This window comes from Lepus europaeus, chromosome 11, assembly GCF_033115175.1.
Source record: "Lepus europaeus isolate LE1 chromosome 11, mLepTim1.pri, whole genome shotgun sequence".
Taxonomy (NCBI): Eukaryota; Metazoa; Chordata; class Mammalia; order Lagomorpha; family Leporidae; genus Lepus; species Lepus europaeus.
In genome coordinates, this window is record NC_084837.1 from 62,219,433 (window position 1) to 62,238,207 (window position 18,775).

General features: G+C 44.0%; 1 protein-coding gene across 5 annotated transcripts in view; it reads left to right on the forward strand.

The window, feature by feature from the left end:
• Positions 1 to 18,775, forward strand: part of EIF2AK4 (eukaryotic translation initiation factor 2 alpha kinase 4) — a 119,499-nt gene that overhangs the window by 54,172 nt on the left and 46,552 nt on the right. For all 5 annotated transcript variants that reach the window (XM_062205609.1, XM_062205610.1, XM_062205611.1 and 2 more), the window contains 7 exons: positions 1,380 to 1,486; positions 2,048 to 2,205; positions 6,291 to 6,727; positions 7,297 to 7,366; positions 12,801 to 12,884; positions 15,302 to 15,424; positions 18,165 to 18,269. In XM_062205609.1, coding sequence (XP_062061593.1) covers positions 1,380 to 1,486; positions 2,048 to 2,205; positions 6,291 to 6,727; positions 7,297 to 7,366; positions 12,801 to 12,884; positions 15,302 to 15,424; positions 18,165 to 18,269 — 1,084 coding nt within the window. The remainder of the gene's footprint in view (positions 1 to 1,379; positions 1,487 to 2,047; positions 2,206 to 6,290; positions 6,728 to 7,296; positions 7,367 to 12,800; positions 12,885 to 15,301; positions 15,425 to 18,164; positions 18,270 to 18,775) is intronic.

The window sequence follows — 18,775 nt, forward strand, 5'->3', positions numbered from 1 at the left end:
GAGATGTTTGTGCAGACTCCCAGAGCTGCCGATTTACTAGATGTGGAGTAGAGTAGCATTTGTGTTTCCAGTAGATTCCTAGATAATACCAGTGCTACTGAGCAAGGGCCCCTAAGTGTGACTTAGTTTTTATTCCTCAAAAAACAAAACCAGTATTTATTAGAACACTAAACCACAACTTCATAGTTTCAAGGATTGAGGACTAAAAGAAAGCATGTGGGAAAATGCAGAACTTTTTGAAAGTGTTCCTTCATTGTAGTCTGCTTACTTTTTTTTTTTTTTTTTTTTTTTTGAAAAGCAGAGTTAGTAAGAGAGAGAGACAGAGAGAAAGGTCTTCCATTGGTTCACCCCCCAAATGGCCACTACGGCCGGCGCGCTGCACCGATCCAAAGCCAGGAGCCAGGTGCTTCCTCCTGGTCTCCCATGCGGGTGCAGGGCCCAAGCACTTGGGCCATCCTCCACTGCCTTCCTGGGCCACAACAGAGAGCTGGACTGGAAGAGGAGCAACCAGGACAGAATCCGGCGCCCCAACTGGGACTAGAATCCGGGTGCTGCCGCCGCAGGCGGAGGATTAGCCTAGTGAGCCGCGGTGCCGGCCAGCTTACTTTCTACCTTGATGAACAGGCAAGGTTGTCACATTGGGTCCCAGACATGTATTAGCTCTCTGATGTGCTTGGTCTTTGGAAGCATTATTTTTGACTGGTCCTTAGAAAGGCTTACGTTAGCATGGCGCATCATTACGCTATTAATGGGAGTGAAAATTCATAGCCTACTTGTGCTTTTTTTAGACTTCTAAAAAAATCACTCCATGAGGATAAGCCCTCCTGCATCCAAAGACTACACTGTTTTTTAAAAGATTTATTTATTTGAAAGTCAGAGACACATAGAGAGCACTGCTATCTACTGCTGCAGTCCTCAAATGTCCCCAACAGCCAGGGCCAGGCTGAAGCCAAGAACTGGGAACTCAGTCCCGGTCTCCCACATGGGTGGCAGGAACTCAGTCACTTGAGCCATCACCACTGTTTCCAAGGTCTGAGCTAGCGGGAAGCATGAGTCATAAGCCAGAGGTGAGTATCGAACCCGTGTGCTTGGATGTGCGTTGCAGGTATCTTAAACTGCTAGCCCAAACACTAGCCCTTGTTCCTTTTTTTTTTTTTTTTTTTTTTTTATTCCCTACTTGCCCCCAGCTTGTGCTCAGCCTGTAAATCCTGCAGGCGTGTTTATTCATTTAAGTTTACTTACGAGTGCATTTTCGTCCCTGAGAAACATGAATTTTCTAGTGTGTATCTTTAAAAACGAAACCCATAGTAGAATGCCTTGGGTTAAGGAGTTCCATGTTTATTTTGCACTTTGCTGAGATCCTTCTTCTTCCCACTGAGGTGCGTTTGCTTAGATGACAAGGAGAGGTGGAGCCCTCAGCAGCTGTTGAAACACAGCTTTGTAAATCCTCAGCCAAAGACGCCATTAGTGGAACAGAGTCCTGAAGGTGAGTCTGTAACTGCTCATTTTTGATACCCTGTTTGACATGGCATTATTTTGAAAGTATCCATCAACATAATGCTGGAAGGTGCCACACTGATTTTTTATCTACCCTTGAATTCATTCATTGACGAGCAGCCTCTGTGTGCGTGAGATGGCTTTGCTACCCTGACTTTCCCATTCTCTACTGCCAAGTGTCCACTGGCGTAGGCTCTCTACAAGTGCACTCACCTTTCTGTCCTCTCACCCTCTTGCCAGGTAACTGCATTTTCCTGCTGCTCCAGATGAAGCAGATTAAGGGAGCTCAGCAGAGACTGGGAAAGCCCAGGAGGCCTGGGTTTGGGTTCTGGCTCTAGTTCCTCCACCTGTACACCTAAGCTAACTCTGCATTTCTGCCCACGTTCTGGAGGGCAAAGAGAGGAACGGTGCTGCAGGGCCGCTCAGGGAAGAGCATTTTCACACGACTTGTTGGGGCCCCTTCTTCCAGTGCTTGTGTCAGTGTGGGATGTGGTAGCTCTTCCTCCATTTCTCCCACCTTATTTGCCTCTTACCTTTTGTTGTATCTCAGATTCCGGGGGCCAGGATTACGTTGAGACTGTCATTCCCAGCAACCAGCTACCCAGCGCGGCATTCTTCAGTGAGACCCAGAGACAGTTTTCCCGGTATTTCATTGAGTTTGAAGAATTGCAGCTTCTTGGCAAGGGGGCTTTCGGAGCTGTCATCAAGGTGTGGTCCCCAGTCCCCTTTACAGCTTCTTCTCGGCTCCATTTCCACGGAGGTTTAATGACAAAACTTTTGTTTGAGGAACAGGGAGGGAAGTGAATACAGGTATTTGAAACTGTGATCGAATTCTTCCTGGGGTGAAGGGTCTATTTCAGGTTCTACTGCACACGTTAAGAACTCATGGTTCTCCTGTCCTTGCTTGGTGTAGAGCATTACCATGAAAACCACATAATTATCACAGCACTTCAAGTGGAGTCAGGACCGCTACGGAAGGAGCATTTTCATGTACTTTGGTTCAGAAAGAAAATTGTTCTCTTTTTCTCCTACTTGCTGTTGGAGTTGCTATGGAGAAAAGGGTTCCAAGGTTAGAACAGAGATGGAACTCAAGCTAGGAAATGGCCCAGATGGTCTGGCTGGCTTTTATTTTCTTATTAATAAGAGTGGAAGATTACTGATGTGTTATTAGGGTGCACTGTTGTTAGGTCTTGCTTTCTTCATTCCAGTTTATGTGGGTGACTTTTTTTAATACCTGCCCCTGGCAGAAAGAGGATTGAGCTGTTTTTATATAATTTTAAGTATTTTTTCCTAATTTAAGAGACCAACATTATTACTGTGTTATTAAGTCCATAAAAGGTCCATGTCATCCATCACATCTGACAGTGTGGCATATGTCTACTTAGGATTCTGGAAATGTTATTGGGAAGCATTATCCATACTGTGGAAAGCTTTTTACACCAGAAAAAGAATTAAATTGGTTTTTCTGCAATGAAAGAATAGCCTTGAGGAGGATAGAGATCCTGATCAGAAAGATCATAGTTTCCCGGGGACTGCAGTAAATGCAATCCCTTTAACTCACAATGTCATTTTTCTCAAGTCTTTTAACTTCTTTATGTTTTATGTTCTTAAATGTAAAAAATTAACAAACTTCTTTTCCTTAGAAGTGTGTACTTAAAATGATTAGTAAGCTTGTTTTGCATATATTACTTAGTGTTCACCCCCAGGTTTTTTCCCTATAGTCTCCCTATGAGAACCCCACAGCCCTTGCACCTCACCTCTGGAATGCCAGATTAGGATAGGCCAGTTTGCTCTGGGAGCCAGCATTTCATTTGCAGTGGTACCTATTACTGCATATGCCACTTGGCATTTTTATAGATGAATGCCTTGGATTTTTCCAGTAGATCAAGCTCCACAGCCCAGCCCAATCAGTGACTCACAGCGTATGTGATGTGTTCTAAGACTTAGAATTGAAAGTCAGTGCTGAGGAGGCAGGCATTGTGGCATAACCAGTAAAGCTGCCATCTGCAGTTCCAGCATTCCCTAGGGCACCAGTTCAAGTCCCAGCTGTTCCACTTGTGATCCACCTCCCTGCTAATGGCCTAGGAAAGCAGTGGAAGATGGCCCAAGTCCTTGGGCCCCTGCACCCACGTGGGAGACCTGGAAGAAGCTCTTAAATCCTGGCTTCAAGGCTGGGGAAGTCCCTGGGGCAGGTTTGCCTGGGGCTAGTAGAAAAGAGAGCGTGGTGGGGAAGGCTCAGCGGAGGAAGTGCAGCTGTGCGGAGTCCAGTGAGGCCATGACACAGGAATACAACGTGGCCAGAGCCCATGGCTGCTGTGACTGCCCCCAGGGAGCTGGGCTTGCAAGCCACCCCCATGCCGCAGGCCACCCCGTTCTCTACCCCGGAGCAGCCAGTCACCCTGGTGCCTTTGCCTCCCAAACCAAAGGATTATTTGTTTCTCTCCATCATGTCTATCTTCTTCTTCTCCCCTGCTGTTCTCCCTCAAGACCCGGGAAGCCAACTTCTTTGAGAATCGGGAGCGAGCGCTGAAGAACTCCAGACTGGCCTTCTGCTTTAGCATCTTCAATGTGCTGATAGGATGTGCTCTGGTCACTTTCTACGTTGTCCTCAGAGCCTTGAAGCAGAAAATCTGAGCTCGCCCTGGAGGCATCAGCAGCTGCCTGAGCTGGAGGAAGTCTTCCCTACATCACGTTTTTAAAAGAAAAAAAAAAATCCTGGCTTCAGAATGGCCCAGCTTCCACCGTTGCGGCCATTCGGGGAGTGAACCTGCAGGTGGAAGACCTCTCTGTCTCTCTCTTCCTCTCTCTGTACAAATCTGACTTTCAAATAAATCTTTAAAAAAAAAGATAAAACTGCTGAGGCTTCCCTCTCTCCCCTTCTCTGTTGATGTTGCAGTAAGAGAACACAGGGCTCTCATTTTCTGGAGTGCATTCTGTATTCCAGGTGGCTCACAAACCTTGTTGTTCATCTCAGGAAGTCCTTATGAGACAGGTGTAGACCCCATTTTTCCAGACAAGAGAACTGGGCTCAGTGAAGTGACATACTTCTAAGAAATGAAACCACATTCACACCCACGTCTGTTTTACTCCAAAGCGTATGTTCTTGTCACTCTTCCCATACAAAAAGGTGATCTGAAACTCGGTTTTCTTGTACTTTTTTCTTGTGTGGAACCATTTTTAAGAGCCTAGTTGAAACCTGTGAGCCAAACAAGAGGAAACTACTCTGTTGTGTCTTTTGTAATCAACTAGTTTCTCCTCTGCCCGTGGCTGAGTTGTTGGTTTCCTGTAGTATAGTAGCACCTCCGTTGGTACTGGCATGTCCCAGTGAACAAAACCTCGAGGAAGTTACTTCAGTCAACCCAGCTGCATAGTGACACTGCCTGGGATAAAGATGCATCAGTGTAGGACATGGCAACTTGCCTTTGAAACTTCTACTTGCATTTTTATCATTTTTTTTAAGGTTTGCTTGTTTATTATTTGAAAGGCAGAGTTACAGAGAAACAGAAAGAGAGAGAGAGAGACATTTTCCATCTGCTGGTTCACTCCCCAAATGGCCTCAACAGTCGTGGCTGAGCTGGCCCAAAAGGAAGCCTGGAACCAGGAGCTTAATCTGGGTTTTCCACATTGGTGGCAGGGGCCCAAGTACTTGGGCCATCTTCTGCTGCTTTCCCAGACCATTAGCAGGGAGCTGGATCGGAAGTGGAACAGTCAGGGCTCAAACCAGTGCTGGTGTGGGATGCCGGCATCACAGGCAGCAGCTTAACCTGCTGTGCCACAACATCAGCTCCTTTACTGTGTTCTTAATTGTAGTGTTCTAGTTTCAGTATACATCATTAACTGTAAATCTTAGTTATGTAACTAAAATCAAGAGGCAGTAATTTTGTTCATAGTAATTGCTATTATTTTTTAATTAACCATCTTTTTAAAATTTTTTAAATTTATTTATTTTAGTTATTTGAAAGATGGAGGCAGACAGACAGAAAGAGGTCTCTCATCAGCTGGTTCACTCTCCAAGTGCCTGCAATGGCCAAGGCTGGGGGGAACCAAAGCTAGCAGCCAAGAACTCAATCCATGCCTCTCATGTAGGTGGCAGGAAACCAACTACTTGAGCTGTCACCTGCTGCCTCCAAGAATGGGCATTAGCAGGCAGGTGGAATCTGGGATGGAGCCAGTGCTTTAACCCAGGCACTGTAGCATGTCGGTGCCCAAGCAGCATCTTAACCATACCAGGCACCCGCCCCAAAAATTGTCATTATTTACTAAGCACCTTTCTCACTGTGCCTTGATACAATTGCTTTGCTCAGGTTATCTGATTTAGTCCTTACAGTCTTTGGGACCATGGAAATGATATAAATGCCATTCATAAATAAGAAAATTGAATTTTAAAGAAATCAAGTAATTTGCCCAAGTTCAGACAGCTTTATAGATCAAAGAGTTAGCATTTGTATTAAGTTTTATTAAAATGTCTCGAGTTTAGTTTGTCTTTAGTGAGTTTAAGTATTAAACAAATCAGAGAAAAATTAGAATCATCATTTGAAACTTCAGACTAGCTTTAGGAAATAATTATTTTAAAAACCAGCGTTTATTTAGAAATGCAGGCTGTGGATATGATGTTGGAAAAGCAGGGAAGTGATAGCAGTAAAGTGAATGATTAAAATGTTTTCCCCCAGCGTCTAGGGTGTGGGGGCTGTCGGGGCTTTCTTCAGTTTCAGGTCCAAGTCTGAGGTTCTGACTGTCCTTGGGCGCGGTAGACACGAGATAAATGACAGCGCTTTCTCCTGGCCACGCGGCAGGTGCAGAATAAGCTGGACGGCTGCTGCTACGCGGTGAAGCGCATCCCCATCAATCCCGCCAGCAAGCACTTCCGCAGGATCAAGGGTGAAGTGACGCTGCTGTCGCGCCTGCACCATGAGAACATCGTGCGCTATTACAACGCCTGGATCGAGCGGCACGAGCGGCCTGCGGGGCCCGGGACACCGCCCCTGGACTCGGGGCCCCTGGCCCGGGACGGGCGAGCCGCACGCGCGCAGGCGGCGGGCGACACCGGCGACACGGACGGCCCCGACAGCGTGGAGGCCAACGCCCCGCCGCCCATCACCAGCTCGGTGGAGTGGAGCACGTCAGGCGAGCGCTCAGCCAGCGCCCGCTTCCCCGCCACGGGCCCGGGCTCCAGCAGCGACGACGACGACGACGAGGACGAGCACGACGGTGTCTTCTCGCAGTCCTTCCTGTAAGGGACGTGACCCCTGCTGTCATCCCCACCCAAACCCAGGCTGGGCTGGGGATTCACGTACAATGCCATGGCAGAACACACACACGAAGTCCACCCGTAGAGAGTAATCAAACGGCATCCAAAGGACTTCTCCACACTGTATTCAGGTCTCCAAAATTCAAGCCCTGGGGAAAGGACAATAAAAATGACCCCTGATACCTCATCTTAGTACATATAAGGCAAGGGCTTCCAGCTCTGTGGAATGTTTCAGAATTAATTAGTTAATCCCAAAAGTGCCAAATCAGTGATGAGGAGCCTGAACCCAGCATCTCAGAACCCAGCCTGGCCTTTTAGGTTCATGATTTTATTTTATCTTAGCTATTACATTTTTTTCAGGAAACAGTCTGGCTGGATTTTATTTAAATCAAGAATTGTGAGTGTACTGTTGTGGACAGGTTTATGCCAGTGGGCTCCTGACACAGTCCCTCCAGCCTCTTTTGCTTTCTAGTAATTCACACATGTAGATTTTTTTAGAATTATAACCATGATTCTGATTTCTTTAGTATTTCTCTATTTCTCTTTTTAAGACCGGCTTCAGATTCTGAAAGTGACATCATCTTTGATAATGAAGATGAGAACAGTAAGAGTCAGAATCAGGTAAATATATAAATAGAAATTACACCATTTTATTCATCGTAGAATGGGTGTGTAAGGAAACTACTGTCTGATGTTCTAAACCTCAGGTAAAATATTAAGGCCTTAATCTGATATGCAAATGTAGAAGGTATCCATTTTAAAACATGATCATTTAAAAGGTGGTTTTAATTAAATAATTAAATAGGCCTTTATTTTTCTATCTACTTGTAGAAGAGAGAAGCAAAATGAGGGTGCATTTTGCGTGTGTGATGAAAACAGTTTCCTAAAGAATGTTAGATTTTTAAGTGGTTGGAATAAGGGTGGAATGCAAGTAACTGAGTAACTCAGCAGTCTAATCATGGAGTTACTGTGGTCGCTGTCACATCAGTTAATCTCAGTTCCCTATTTTCATAGACCACCCCCAGAACAGTGTTGTACCACAGTGTGTTGTGATCCTGTAATGGGTTATGAAATCAACTGTGAGGGCCACAGCTTTATTTTTAATGCTTTGGAGAGGAGCAAAAAACACCCAAATGCAGCCCACTTATAGTAATGGTTAGCTTAGCTGATGGAGCTTGTCTCTCATAAGAGTGTGTACAGGGTGTAATGCAAAGTATATTGTGGTCAGAAACATCCAAAAATCACTGCTCCAAGCTCCCACCCCACTCAGTTCTGCACTCTCTCCACACAGCCTTGCAGAGCCCCTCTGCTGGTGCGTGGAGCTCAGAGTGAGGCTTTCTCACCCCAGAGTCTTGGTTGTTGCTGCAGAGAAACATTCTACATCCAGGGTTGAATGTGATGACTTTATTACCAGGAATGAAAGTATAATTACCAGCAGTTATAAGGGTGCATTCATAGTAGATCGAAACATTTACACGTAGATTCTGTTAGGTAAGCAGTGAAACTGGTTTAAAAGGTTTGAATCTATTAGCTGGTGTTTTGTTGTTGTTGTTTGGGGGTAGGTACCTGCCTTATCAATTATAATCATCTTAATATCCTCCCAGTTTAAATATATTAATTGTAAGTTTAACCAAAAATGATAGCATAAATAATCAAGACTACTACAAAAGCAAAAGTTATGTTTCGTCTTGGTGTTAATTAGCATTTAATTATGGGAACACCCGGTTGTATTGCTCAGTTGAGGGCAGCATCCCATGGGTGTTGTAATTGATGGGTAGGAGCCTCTAAGAGATGAATAATCTTTTACAAATAATCTCCAGAGTACAGAAGAGATTCAAGAGTACAGCCTACTTATTTCCAGAACAGGGCCTTTTTTTTTTCTTTTGATAAAAGAAATATGTTGGAAAATCCCTCAAAAAAACCTAATCAGAAATGGACAGATGCTACTGGTGCTTTTTCCATATTTGAGGATAAAAAGTACTTAAATACGCCTATTAGAAGAGAGAAAAATTTATTTTAAAAAAAATATACCTTGTATGAGGAAAAAACCAGCTGTAGAGAATGAACAGATTAACCAGATGGACAAGCAGTGCGGAGGATCAGACTGTGTAAGCAGCAGCTGAGTGCTTCCTCTTCAGGGGTGTAGGCTGCACAGTGCTGTGATGATGACTGTATAGTCACACTTAACTTGTCTCAGCCGAACATGGGATCATAGTTGTCTACTTCCAGGGTAAGCCAACACCAAAGGACGGAACTCCAGGGAAACTCAATCCAAACTGGATTAACCTGTACACATTCTGCCCCTTTTAGCTGGGAAGGGTATCAGTCTAAGAAAAAATTGATTTAACAAGGTGTTTCTCTGTAGATCATGTATTTTTTTTTCCAGAAACCTTTTATTTAATGTATGCAAACTTCATGCATTTCATAAATACAACTTTAGGAACACAGTGATTCTTCCCACCATACCCTCCTCCCACCCGCACTCCCACTCTTCTTCCTCCCCCCTCTCCTATTCCCATTTTTTTTTTTTTTTTTTTTTTTTTTTTACAGGCAGAGTGGATAGTGAGAGAGAGAGACAGAGAGAAAGGTCTTCCTTTTTGCCGTTGGTTCACTCTCCAATGGCCGCCGCGGCCGGCGCATCTCGCTGATCCGAAGCCAGGAGCCAGGTGCTTCTCCTGGTCTCCCACACGGGTGCAGGGCCCAAGCACTTGGGCCATCCTCCACTGCCTTCCCGGGCCACAGCAGAGAGCTGGCCTGGAAGAGGGGCAACCGGGATAGAATCCGGTGCCCCAACCGGGACTAGAACCCGGTGTGCCGGCGCCGCAAGGCAGAAGATTAGCCTGTTAAGCCACGGTGCCGGCCCCCATTCTTATTTTTTACTAAAATCTATTTTCAATTAACTTTATACACAGAAGATTAACTCTATACTAAGTAAAGAGTTCAACAAATAGTATGGAAGAAAAATCCTGTTCCTCAACAGTTTTTTTATTTTTCTTTTGATTTCTTCTATGACCCACTGTTCGTTCAGCAGCATGTTGTTTGGTCTCCATCTGTTTGCATATATTCTAGAGATTCTTGAGTTGTTCATTTCCAGCTTCATTCCATTATGGTCAGAGAACATGCATGGTATGATTTCAGTTTTTTTTAATTTGGTGAGACTTGCTTTATGGCCCAGCCTATGGTCTATCCTAGAGAAAGTTCCATGCTCTAGTGAGAAGAAGAATGTGTGTTCTGCAACTGTAGGATGAAAAGTTCTGTAGATATCTGTTAGGTCCATTTGGTCTATAGTGTTGATTAACTTTTGTTTCTTTGCTGATTTTCTCTCTGGTTGATCTGTCCATGGCTGAGAGTGGGATATTGAAGTCCCCCATTACTATTGTATGGTAGTCTGTGTCTCCCTTTAGATCCATTAACATTTCTTTTAAATAGCCAAGTGCCCTGTAATTAAGTGCTACATTTATTATTGTCACATCTTCATGTTGAAACAATCCCTTAATCATTACATAGTGCCCTTCTTTGTCTCTTTCAACAGTGTTTGTGTTTAAGTCTATTTTGTCTGATATAGGGTGGCTCGTTTTTGGTTTCTATTAGCATGGAATCTTTTTTCCCATCCTTTCACTTTTAGTCTGTATGTATCTTTGTTGGTGAGATGTGTTTCTTGCAGGCAACAAATAGATGGGTTTTTGTTCCTTAATCCATTCAGCCAGTGTGTATCTTTTAACTGTAAAGTTGAGACCATTTACATTCAAGGTGACTATTGATAAGTAATGAATTAGCCCTGCCGTTTTTAAAAATATTCCTGTTGTTTACTTTAGATTTCCTTTGTACTTTTACTGGGAGATTTTCTGCCTTCACCTTCTTTCATATTGATGAATATGTTCCTGTGTGTCTGTGTGTAGCACATCCTCAAGCATCTTTTGTAAGGCTGGATGAATGGTGACAAATTCTTTCAATTTCTGCTTGTTATGGAAGGTCTTTGTTTCACCTTCATTCATAAATGAGAGCTTTGCAGGGTATAGTATTCTGGGTTGACATTTTTTTTTTTTTCCTCTTAACACTTGGAATATATCTCACCATTCTCTCCTAGCCTGTAGTTTCTAATGAGAGGTCCACTGTGAATCTAATTGGAGAGTCTCTGAAAGTAATCTGGTGTTTCTCTTGCGCACATTTTAGAATCTTTTCTTTGTCTTTTACTGTGGAGAGTTTGACTGCAGTGTGTCATGATGAGGATCTTTTCTGGTCATGTCTATTGGGAGTTCTATGTGCTTCCTGTACATCCCTTTCTCTCTGCAAATTAGGGAATTTTTCTGTAATTATTTCACTAAAAAGACTTTCTAATCCATTCTCACTTTCCAAGCCTTCAGGAACTTCTAATACCCATTTGTCTTCTAACTCAGATATTCTTTCTTCTGCCTCACTGAATCTGTTATTAAGGCTTTTCAACGTATTTTTTATTTGATCGATTGAATTCTTCATTTCCAATATTTCATTTTGATTTCTCTTTAAAATCTCAATTTCATGGGAGAAATTTTCATTCATTTCTTGTATGGATTTCTTTAATTCGTGGATTTGCTTCTGATTACTTCTAAGTAATCCTACAATCAATGTTTTTGAATTCTCTTTCTAGCATTTGTTCAATCTCTTCATTTTCACATTCTAGTATTGAAGTGAAGTGTTTTGCATTCCATTGGAGACATCATGTTGTCTTTATTCTTGTTTCTTGAATTGCTGTGTTTATTTTTAGCCATTTATGGAGATACTTATTGGTGGTTTTTGTTTTTGTTTTTGTTTCTCCCTGTAATGGCTTTATCTTTGGACTATGCCTCTGTGGCTTAGTGGAGCTTCTTCTCTTTCAGTGAATACCCAGAGGTGTGTGGCTGGGTGTGGCCAGGGAGTTCTAGTCAGTGCTCCAGGGTAAGGGGAGTGTCCAAGGTGACACTCAAATTGGGCATGGTAAATCTTTTTTTTTTTTTTTTTATCAGAGGGGAGGTTTAATCTGCTCTGTTGGAGTAGTCTCATGCTCACCTCTTCTCCTCCAAGGAGATCAATGCCTGTTTGCTATTTGTTTGTGCTGCCACATAAGCACACAAAGGATCCATATAGTCCTCAGTGTGAGCACAGATCCTGCAGTAATTACCCTCACCAGGGAATCAGGGAGCCCCGAGTGTGTGGTGTCACCCACAGTGACTGCCCAAAGACCCAGCCACACCCTGAGCCTCCCACGCAGCCAGTGTTTCACAGTCCCAGCACACAAGGCTTCCACAGTCATGAGCACCCAGTCTCCATCAATTCTCCCAACCAGAATCAAGCATCTCCTGTTGGCTGGTTGCTGGGTGTGTGGACACAAGCAGTGCAACTGTTAGGTATGTCCAAAATGGTGCCCATACCCTCTAGGCTAGTTACAGGATGCTGGTGCTACTGATCAGGGAGAGAGAAATGTGCTCCCTTTTTTTTTTCCCTCTAGGTTGTCAGGTATACTGTCCCCCACAGGGCTCCAAGCCAAAGTCACGCCAGGCTCCTCCCTCAACTTTATCGCCAGTGGCTTGGGCTACAGTCTAGTCTGACCTCACTGTCCAAAGCTGGTGCTGAGGCTCTCGGCTGCTGGAGTCCTGAGCTGTGCACATCTACAGCTTCCATGAAGATCTACGTAGCATGAAGTTTCCTCTGCTGTTTTCTCCCTAACTCTTCTCTGAGATTGCACTCTCTTCGTTTTTTTAAACTATCTTCCCCTAGACTAGAGCACTAAGTTCCCTCCCTATTCCACCATCATGGTTTTTCTATCATATCACACGTCTTTACTGCCTACCTGCTCCTTCCCCATCACTCTGTGTAGCCGCAGACCTGTGAACTATATAGAAGACTCCAGTGACAGCAAACTTGCTTTTAAGATACTGCAAGCTTCTAAAGGACAGAGTTTAGGTCCTGCTCACCAACCTCTCTCTAAGACAACAGTATGGCCGTGTCTGTGGGAAGTGGACACAATTTCTTGAGGATGGTGGTGGTCTGGTTTAATTTCACCCGCATTTTGAGTTCTTGTGTCTCCCTCTTGGGTTAGGATGAAGACTGCAGAGAGGAGAATGGTGGCTGTGAAAGTGAGCCGTCAGTGACGACTGAGGCTGTGCACTACCTGTATATCCAGGTGAGGTCCTATTGTGCAGCTTGCTATATACAGCAGCTCCCTTTCAAGGTGCTGGAACAAGACAGAACAGAAGAAGGATTGCTGGCTCTATTAGCTTTTTGTTGCTTTGGAATTCTCAAGAGAAGCTTAGAGTTTTGAGGTTCATAGTTCAAAATCAAGTGGCCCCTTCGGACTTGCATCTGGTGGAAGCTGGAAACGGCAGAGGTATAGAGGGATGATCATGGAGTGAGCTGGGGAGCAGAAAGAGACTCTAGGCTGAACTCAGCTGAAATAACCAGCTCTCCCATGAGAACTACCTTCTGCAGGCAAGCCCATGGGGCCCAACTCCCAGCCACCATAATTAGATCAAGTCCACATTTTTCTCCATCAACCATTAACACAGTAACTGTTACATGAAGACTTTGGGGTTTCAATATCTGCATGTTTGGGTGGCCAAGTCCTGCTCAGTGCATAATGCTAGCACTTCCAAAGGTGAATGTCCAGGGAGGATTATGGCAAGGAGGTCCCTTTCCCCAGCCTTTCAAGAAGTGCCATAGGGCAGCTCTGGACTCAGGCTATGTAAACTCACATCTTGGATCCACCTGTCACAGCTATGTGAGCTCAAAGTTCCTTGACATTCTGCACCTCCATTTCTCCATCTGTAAGTTAAATAATAGTTGCTATCTTGCAGACTTATGAAGAGTAAATAGGTAGCATATGAAGTGCTTAGATCCACATCTGAGTTCTGTAAGTACTAGACTGTGTGTTTAGAAACTCTACTTTGTCTAACAAGTGAAATCAAGCTACACATATAAGATACAATGTGCATACATGCCTGCATGTACAAAAGAAACACCAACGTGGCTACAGGCAAAGTGGGTCTTCCAGAAACGTGTGGAAGACAAGACCAGTTCCAGTGAGGCATTACTAAAAAGCAGCCTTGGCTTTGGCTTGCCCAGGCAGCTCATCCTCTACAGAGGGATTCTGCCAAGGAGGGCTTTCTGCTGCCCCACATGAAGAGCACTGAGGGGGTCCTGTTTGTGTTTCCCATCCTTACTGCAAGTAGGCAGATCTTTAAGTGTGAGATACAGGACTGAACAGAAAAAGGATTCTTCGGAAGAATGACCATGTCTAGAAAGAGACTGCTTAGGTAGTTGCTTTCCTGGAGTGGAGATGGTTTTAGGTATTCTCTAATATAGATATCTTTAGGGTACCACTTATACAAATAATAAAGCATTGACTCCCAAACCGCTGTTTATTATCCACTGTGTGCCATTCCTTTCTGAACAATTGCACTTAGAGTGATGGAAAGGAGGTGCAACCAAGGTACATGGGGATCATGAGGTTGGACTCATAGAGGTCTGTGTGAGGCCCTAACCAAGACCTGGAGGATGAGTCGGAATTTGTCAGCATTATTCCAAGGGTGATAGCGTGAAGGGTGATCTTCCTCTGTTTCAAAACAGTAAAATCCTTCTTGGGCATTCTCAACTCTGGCACTGGTTACATCATGGGCTAATTGCATAAATCAAGTGCTACATGGTGGTTTAAGGTTTAAGTGGTGCTGATTCATTAGTTCACTTACAAGGAGGTGAGACAGAACCCCTTCCGGACTGTGTTAATACTTACAATGTTTTGCTCTAGACTTGAAGGTCATTTGTCTGATGTGCAAATAAGAAAGGCTAATGACATCATTAAATTAATTAGCCCTTCTTGGAAATTTTGGTTTAGAATCATTCTTATAAAACAATACATAAAATTTTACTGCATTCTCAGTTTTTTCCTATTATTTGTGATAAAGATCTTAAATAAATAAGTTACTTTCTTTTAAAACAAGCAAACAAAAAAGATTTATTTACTTGAAAGGCAGAGTTAACAGAGAGATCTTCCATCTGCTGGTTAACTCCCTAAATGGCCACAATAGCCGGGGCTTGGCCAGGCTGAAGCCAGGAGCCAGGAGCTTCACCCAGTCTCCCACCTGCATGGCGGGGGCCGAAGCACTTGAGCTATCCTCCACTACTTTTCCCAAGCCAATAGCAGGGAGCTGGATTGGAAATGAAGCAGCCGGGACTCAAACGGGATCCTGGCAGTGTAAGTGGCATCTTTACCTGCCACACCACAGCACCAACCCCAATAAGTTACTTTCTTAATGAACAGTAATATAAAAAATAAAAGTAATTAAGTTGGGGTGCTAAGGTAATGCATATTGATCCCCAATGTATTTTAATACTGTTGGTTATTAACATTATTGTTAACAAATGCATATTTAGCCCCAAATAATTTTTTTAATACTGTTGGTTTCTTTTTTCAATCAGGTCTTTCCTGCAACTGTTTAAAACCCATGAAACAAGTTTTTAAATGTAGAATAACAATTATAACTATCTTGTTAAATGTGAGCTTTCTGCATAACCGGTCCCTGCCTGCTTTGTTCTCATCCGTAGATGGAGTACTGCGAAAAGAGCACTTTACGTGACACCATCGACCAGGGACTATACCGAGACACCATCAGACTCTGGAGGCTTTTCCGAGAGATTCTCGATGGACTGGCTTATATCCATGAGAAAGTAAACTCTGCAACATTCCCAATCTAAAAACTAGTGGTTATATAAATTAATGACTGAAGGAGAAAATCAAATGTTAAGGGTGGAGAGTAGCTGAAATAGAGAACTCTGGGTGTACTGAGAAAATCTATTTTTGTAGGAAATGAAACAAAATGTCCAATGACAAGAAAACAGTACAGTGCTTCCAAGCTCAGCAGCGGTGTTCAAGGTTAGGACAGGGATCTTCAAACTGTGGTCCACAGGTCAAATCCAGCCCACTGCCTATTTTTGCATGGCTTGCCAGCTAAAAATAGCTTTTACATTTTCTGCATGGTAGTTAAAAATCAAAAGAAGAAGATATTTCATGGTACATGAAAACTATATGAAATTTACATTTTGGTATTTATCAGTAAAGTCTTATTGAAATATAGCTGTGCTTATTTGTTTAGGTGTTGCCCATAACTACAGATTTGAATAGTTGCATTAGAAACTATATAGCCTATAAAATCTAAAATATTTACCACCTGACCCTTCACCAACCTCTGGGTGAGGAGAAAATATTTGAACCTGTGTGGAATGTGAGAGTCATTCCTTGAGTGGCTCAGAATAAAGTGAGAATATGCGATACCAAGTTCCTTGGTTCTAAGGGAATTAGTATTACCCTTCCAAGGAACATGGAGAAGCCAAAAATCATCCAGCAAGGAGGAAAAAAAAATAGACTTTCTGAGTAATACCTGCCACATGTATAAAATGTCATTTTAAAGCTGGAAGTGGTGATGGCCTTATAAATACCAGTGGGCCTAGTTTCAAGATAAAATAGGATTGTCTAATGCATTCACCAGCATAGTTTTTTTCCTTTACCTGATTTTCTTTAATCTTAAAATGTTTATATTGTGCTGTTTTTATACTGAGAAACCAGGGCTGTAATTTATACATATCTACTTTACATATGATTTGGTGGGAACAGAGTTTGCAAGGTTGGGAAAGAAATGAGTTCTAATGAAGTCCTTTGGAACTCTATGACTATAATAGCACTGTGGGGGCTAGAACCACACCCCATGCTCCATCCCTCTCCATCTCATTTTCTAACCATTTGCTGGGCATCTAACACTGTGCTGCACTTAGAAATACAGAGAGCTCCAAGTATGGGACAAACCTTATTCCTGACAGAGACTTAAAAAAAAATTATTTATTTATGTATTTGAAAGTTAGTTACATGGCCGGCACCGCAGCTCAGCAGGCTAATCCTCCGCCTGCAGTGCCGGAACCCCAGGTTCTAGTCCCAGTTGGGGCGCTGGATTCTGTCCCAGTTGCCCCTCTTCCATGCCAGCTCTCTGCTGTGGCCCGGGAGTGCAGTGGAGGATGGCCCAAGTGCTTGGGTCCTGCACTCGCATGAGAGACCAGGAGAAGCACCTGGCTCCTGGCTTCAGATCAGCGCGGTGCACCGGCCACAGCACACCAGCCATAGCGGCCATTGGGGGCTGAACCAACAGAAAAGGAAGACCTTTCTCTCTGTCTCTCTCTCTCTCACTGTCCACTCTGCCTGTCAAAAAAAAAAAAAAAAGAAAGAAAGAAAGAAAAAAAGAGTTATAGAAAGAAAGGGATAGATAGAGATCCTTCATCCTCTGGCTCACTTCTCAAATGGCTACAGTGACCAGGTCCGGGCCAAGCCAAAGCCAGGAGCCAGGAGCTTCCTCTGGGTCTCCCACTAGGGTGCAAGGACAAGCACTTGGGCCATTCTCCACCCGGGCACATTAGCAGGGAGCTGGATCAGAAGAGGAGCAGCTGGGACTCAGAGCAACACTCACATGGGATGCCAGCATCATAGGTGCTAGGCCACTACACACACTTACTCCAATGGAAACTTATTGCTTTAGGAGGGAGCTAGAATTTATCTTCATGTGACAGTAAAAGGGGTCATACAATAAAGTGTTTTATTACATTTCATTGTTTCTTATATTACAGTGCATGAAGCCGTAGGCATCAGGAGGGCCGACATTGTGGTGCAGTGGGTTAAGCTGCAGCCTGTAATGCTGGCATCCCATATGAGTGCCAGTTTGAGTTCTGGCTACTCTGCTTCTGATCCCACTCCCTGCTATTATGGCTGGGAAGGCAGTAGAAGATGGCCTAAATACTTGGGCCCCTGCTACCCACACGGGAGACCTGGATGGAGTTCCAGGCTCCTGGCTTTGGCCTGGCTCAGCCCTGGTCATTGTAGCTGTTTGGGGAGTGAACCAGTGGATAGAAGATTCTTCTCTCTATAATTCTGTCTCTCCAATAAAATAAATAAATCTTTAAAAAAATGATAATCATTCAGCACCCTCTGTGTGTGCTGGGAATGCAAAATTGAACCATCAGAGTGACAGTGGGAGACTCGTGAGTTGGCTCTTGTCAACGTTGGTGCAATTTGATTGAGTGCAGGAAAGAGCCCTCGGCCAGAGAAACCTTGGGGAGAATGGAATCAAAGGAAGAAAGAAAATGATATGTCCAGAGCAGGCCTTCTGTGATACAGCAGAGGGAAAGGAAATTTGGTGAACCCAGTGGAGGGGCCCAGAATGCCACAGGGATCAGCAGCAGGTGGAGCTGGAGGAGGATGGCGAGGTCATGGGAGAGCGGGAGACATTGCAGAGACCAGATAGCCTGGCCAGCGTGGCTGGTAGAAGCCCTCGTCCCACTCTTGTTGCTAGCCTGACCTTTGCAGTTCAGAAATGGGCACACCTGCACACAATGCCTGGCAAACGGTTGTTGGTTTCTCTTCTCACAGGGAATGATTCACCGGGATTTGAAGCCTGTCAACATTTTTTTGGATTCCGATGACCATGTGAAAATAGGTGATTTTGGTTTGGCGACAGACCACCTAGCATTTTCTGTGAGTATCTTAGAGATTGGACTGACCTGAAAATGAGCCAGGCTGCCCTGATAATCCTGAGTGGGACTGGGAGCTTGCTGAGTGCTGCTGAGTGAGCCTCGAGAACTCAGTCTGAAGTCATGGCATGCTGCAGATGATCTCTCAGGCTTTGAAATGGTAAATGCATTGTGGTGCGTGAATTCTACTGGAGGGACAAAAAATTATTGCCTTATGAATGATAGGTCAAAGACATATAATATTGTATGAAATAATTTGGTGTTTTGGTCTCTATGCCAGGCGTGGGGCTGGATCCTGGGCCTTTAAGGGGCTTTTAGTTAGTTTGGGGCAATGAGGCCCCAAAACATAAAACACCAGGGGAACCAGTCCTACACAGCATACAGTTCAGAAGAGGTCTGCTCTTCACAACACCGCAGAGTAGCTGTTTGTTAACATACAAGGGTGATTCATGTGAGGTGGGAGAAATAGTGGCTTGAGAGAGAAGAAAGGAGAAAACTTGTGTACAATTG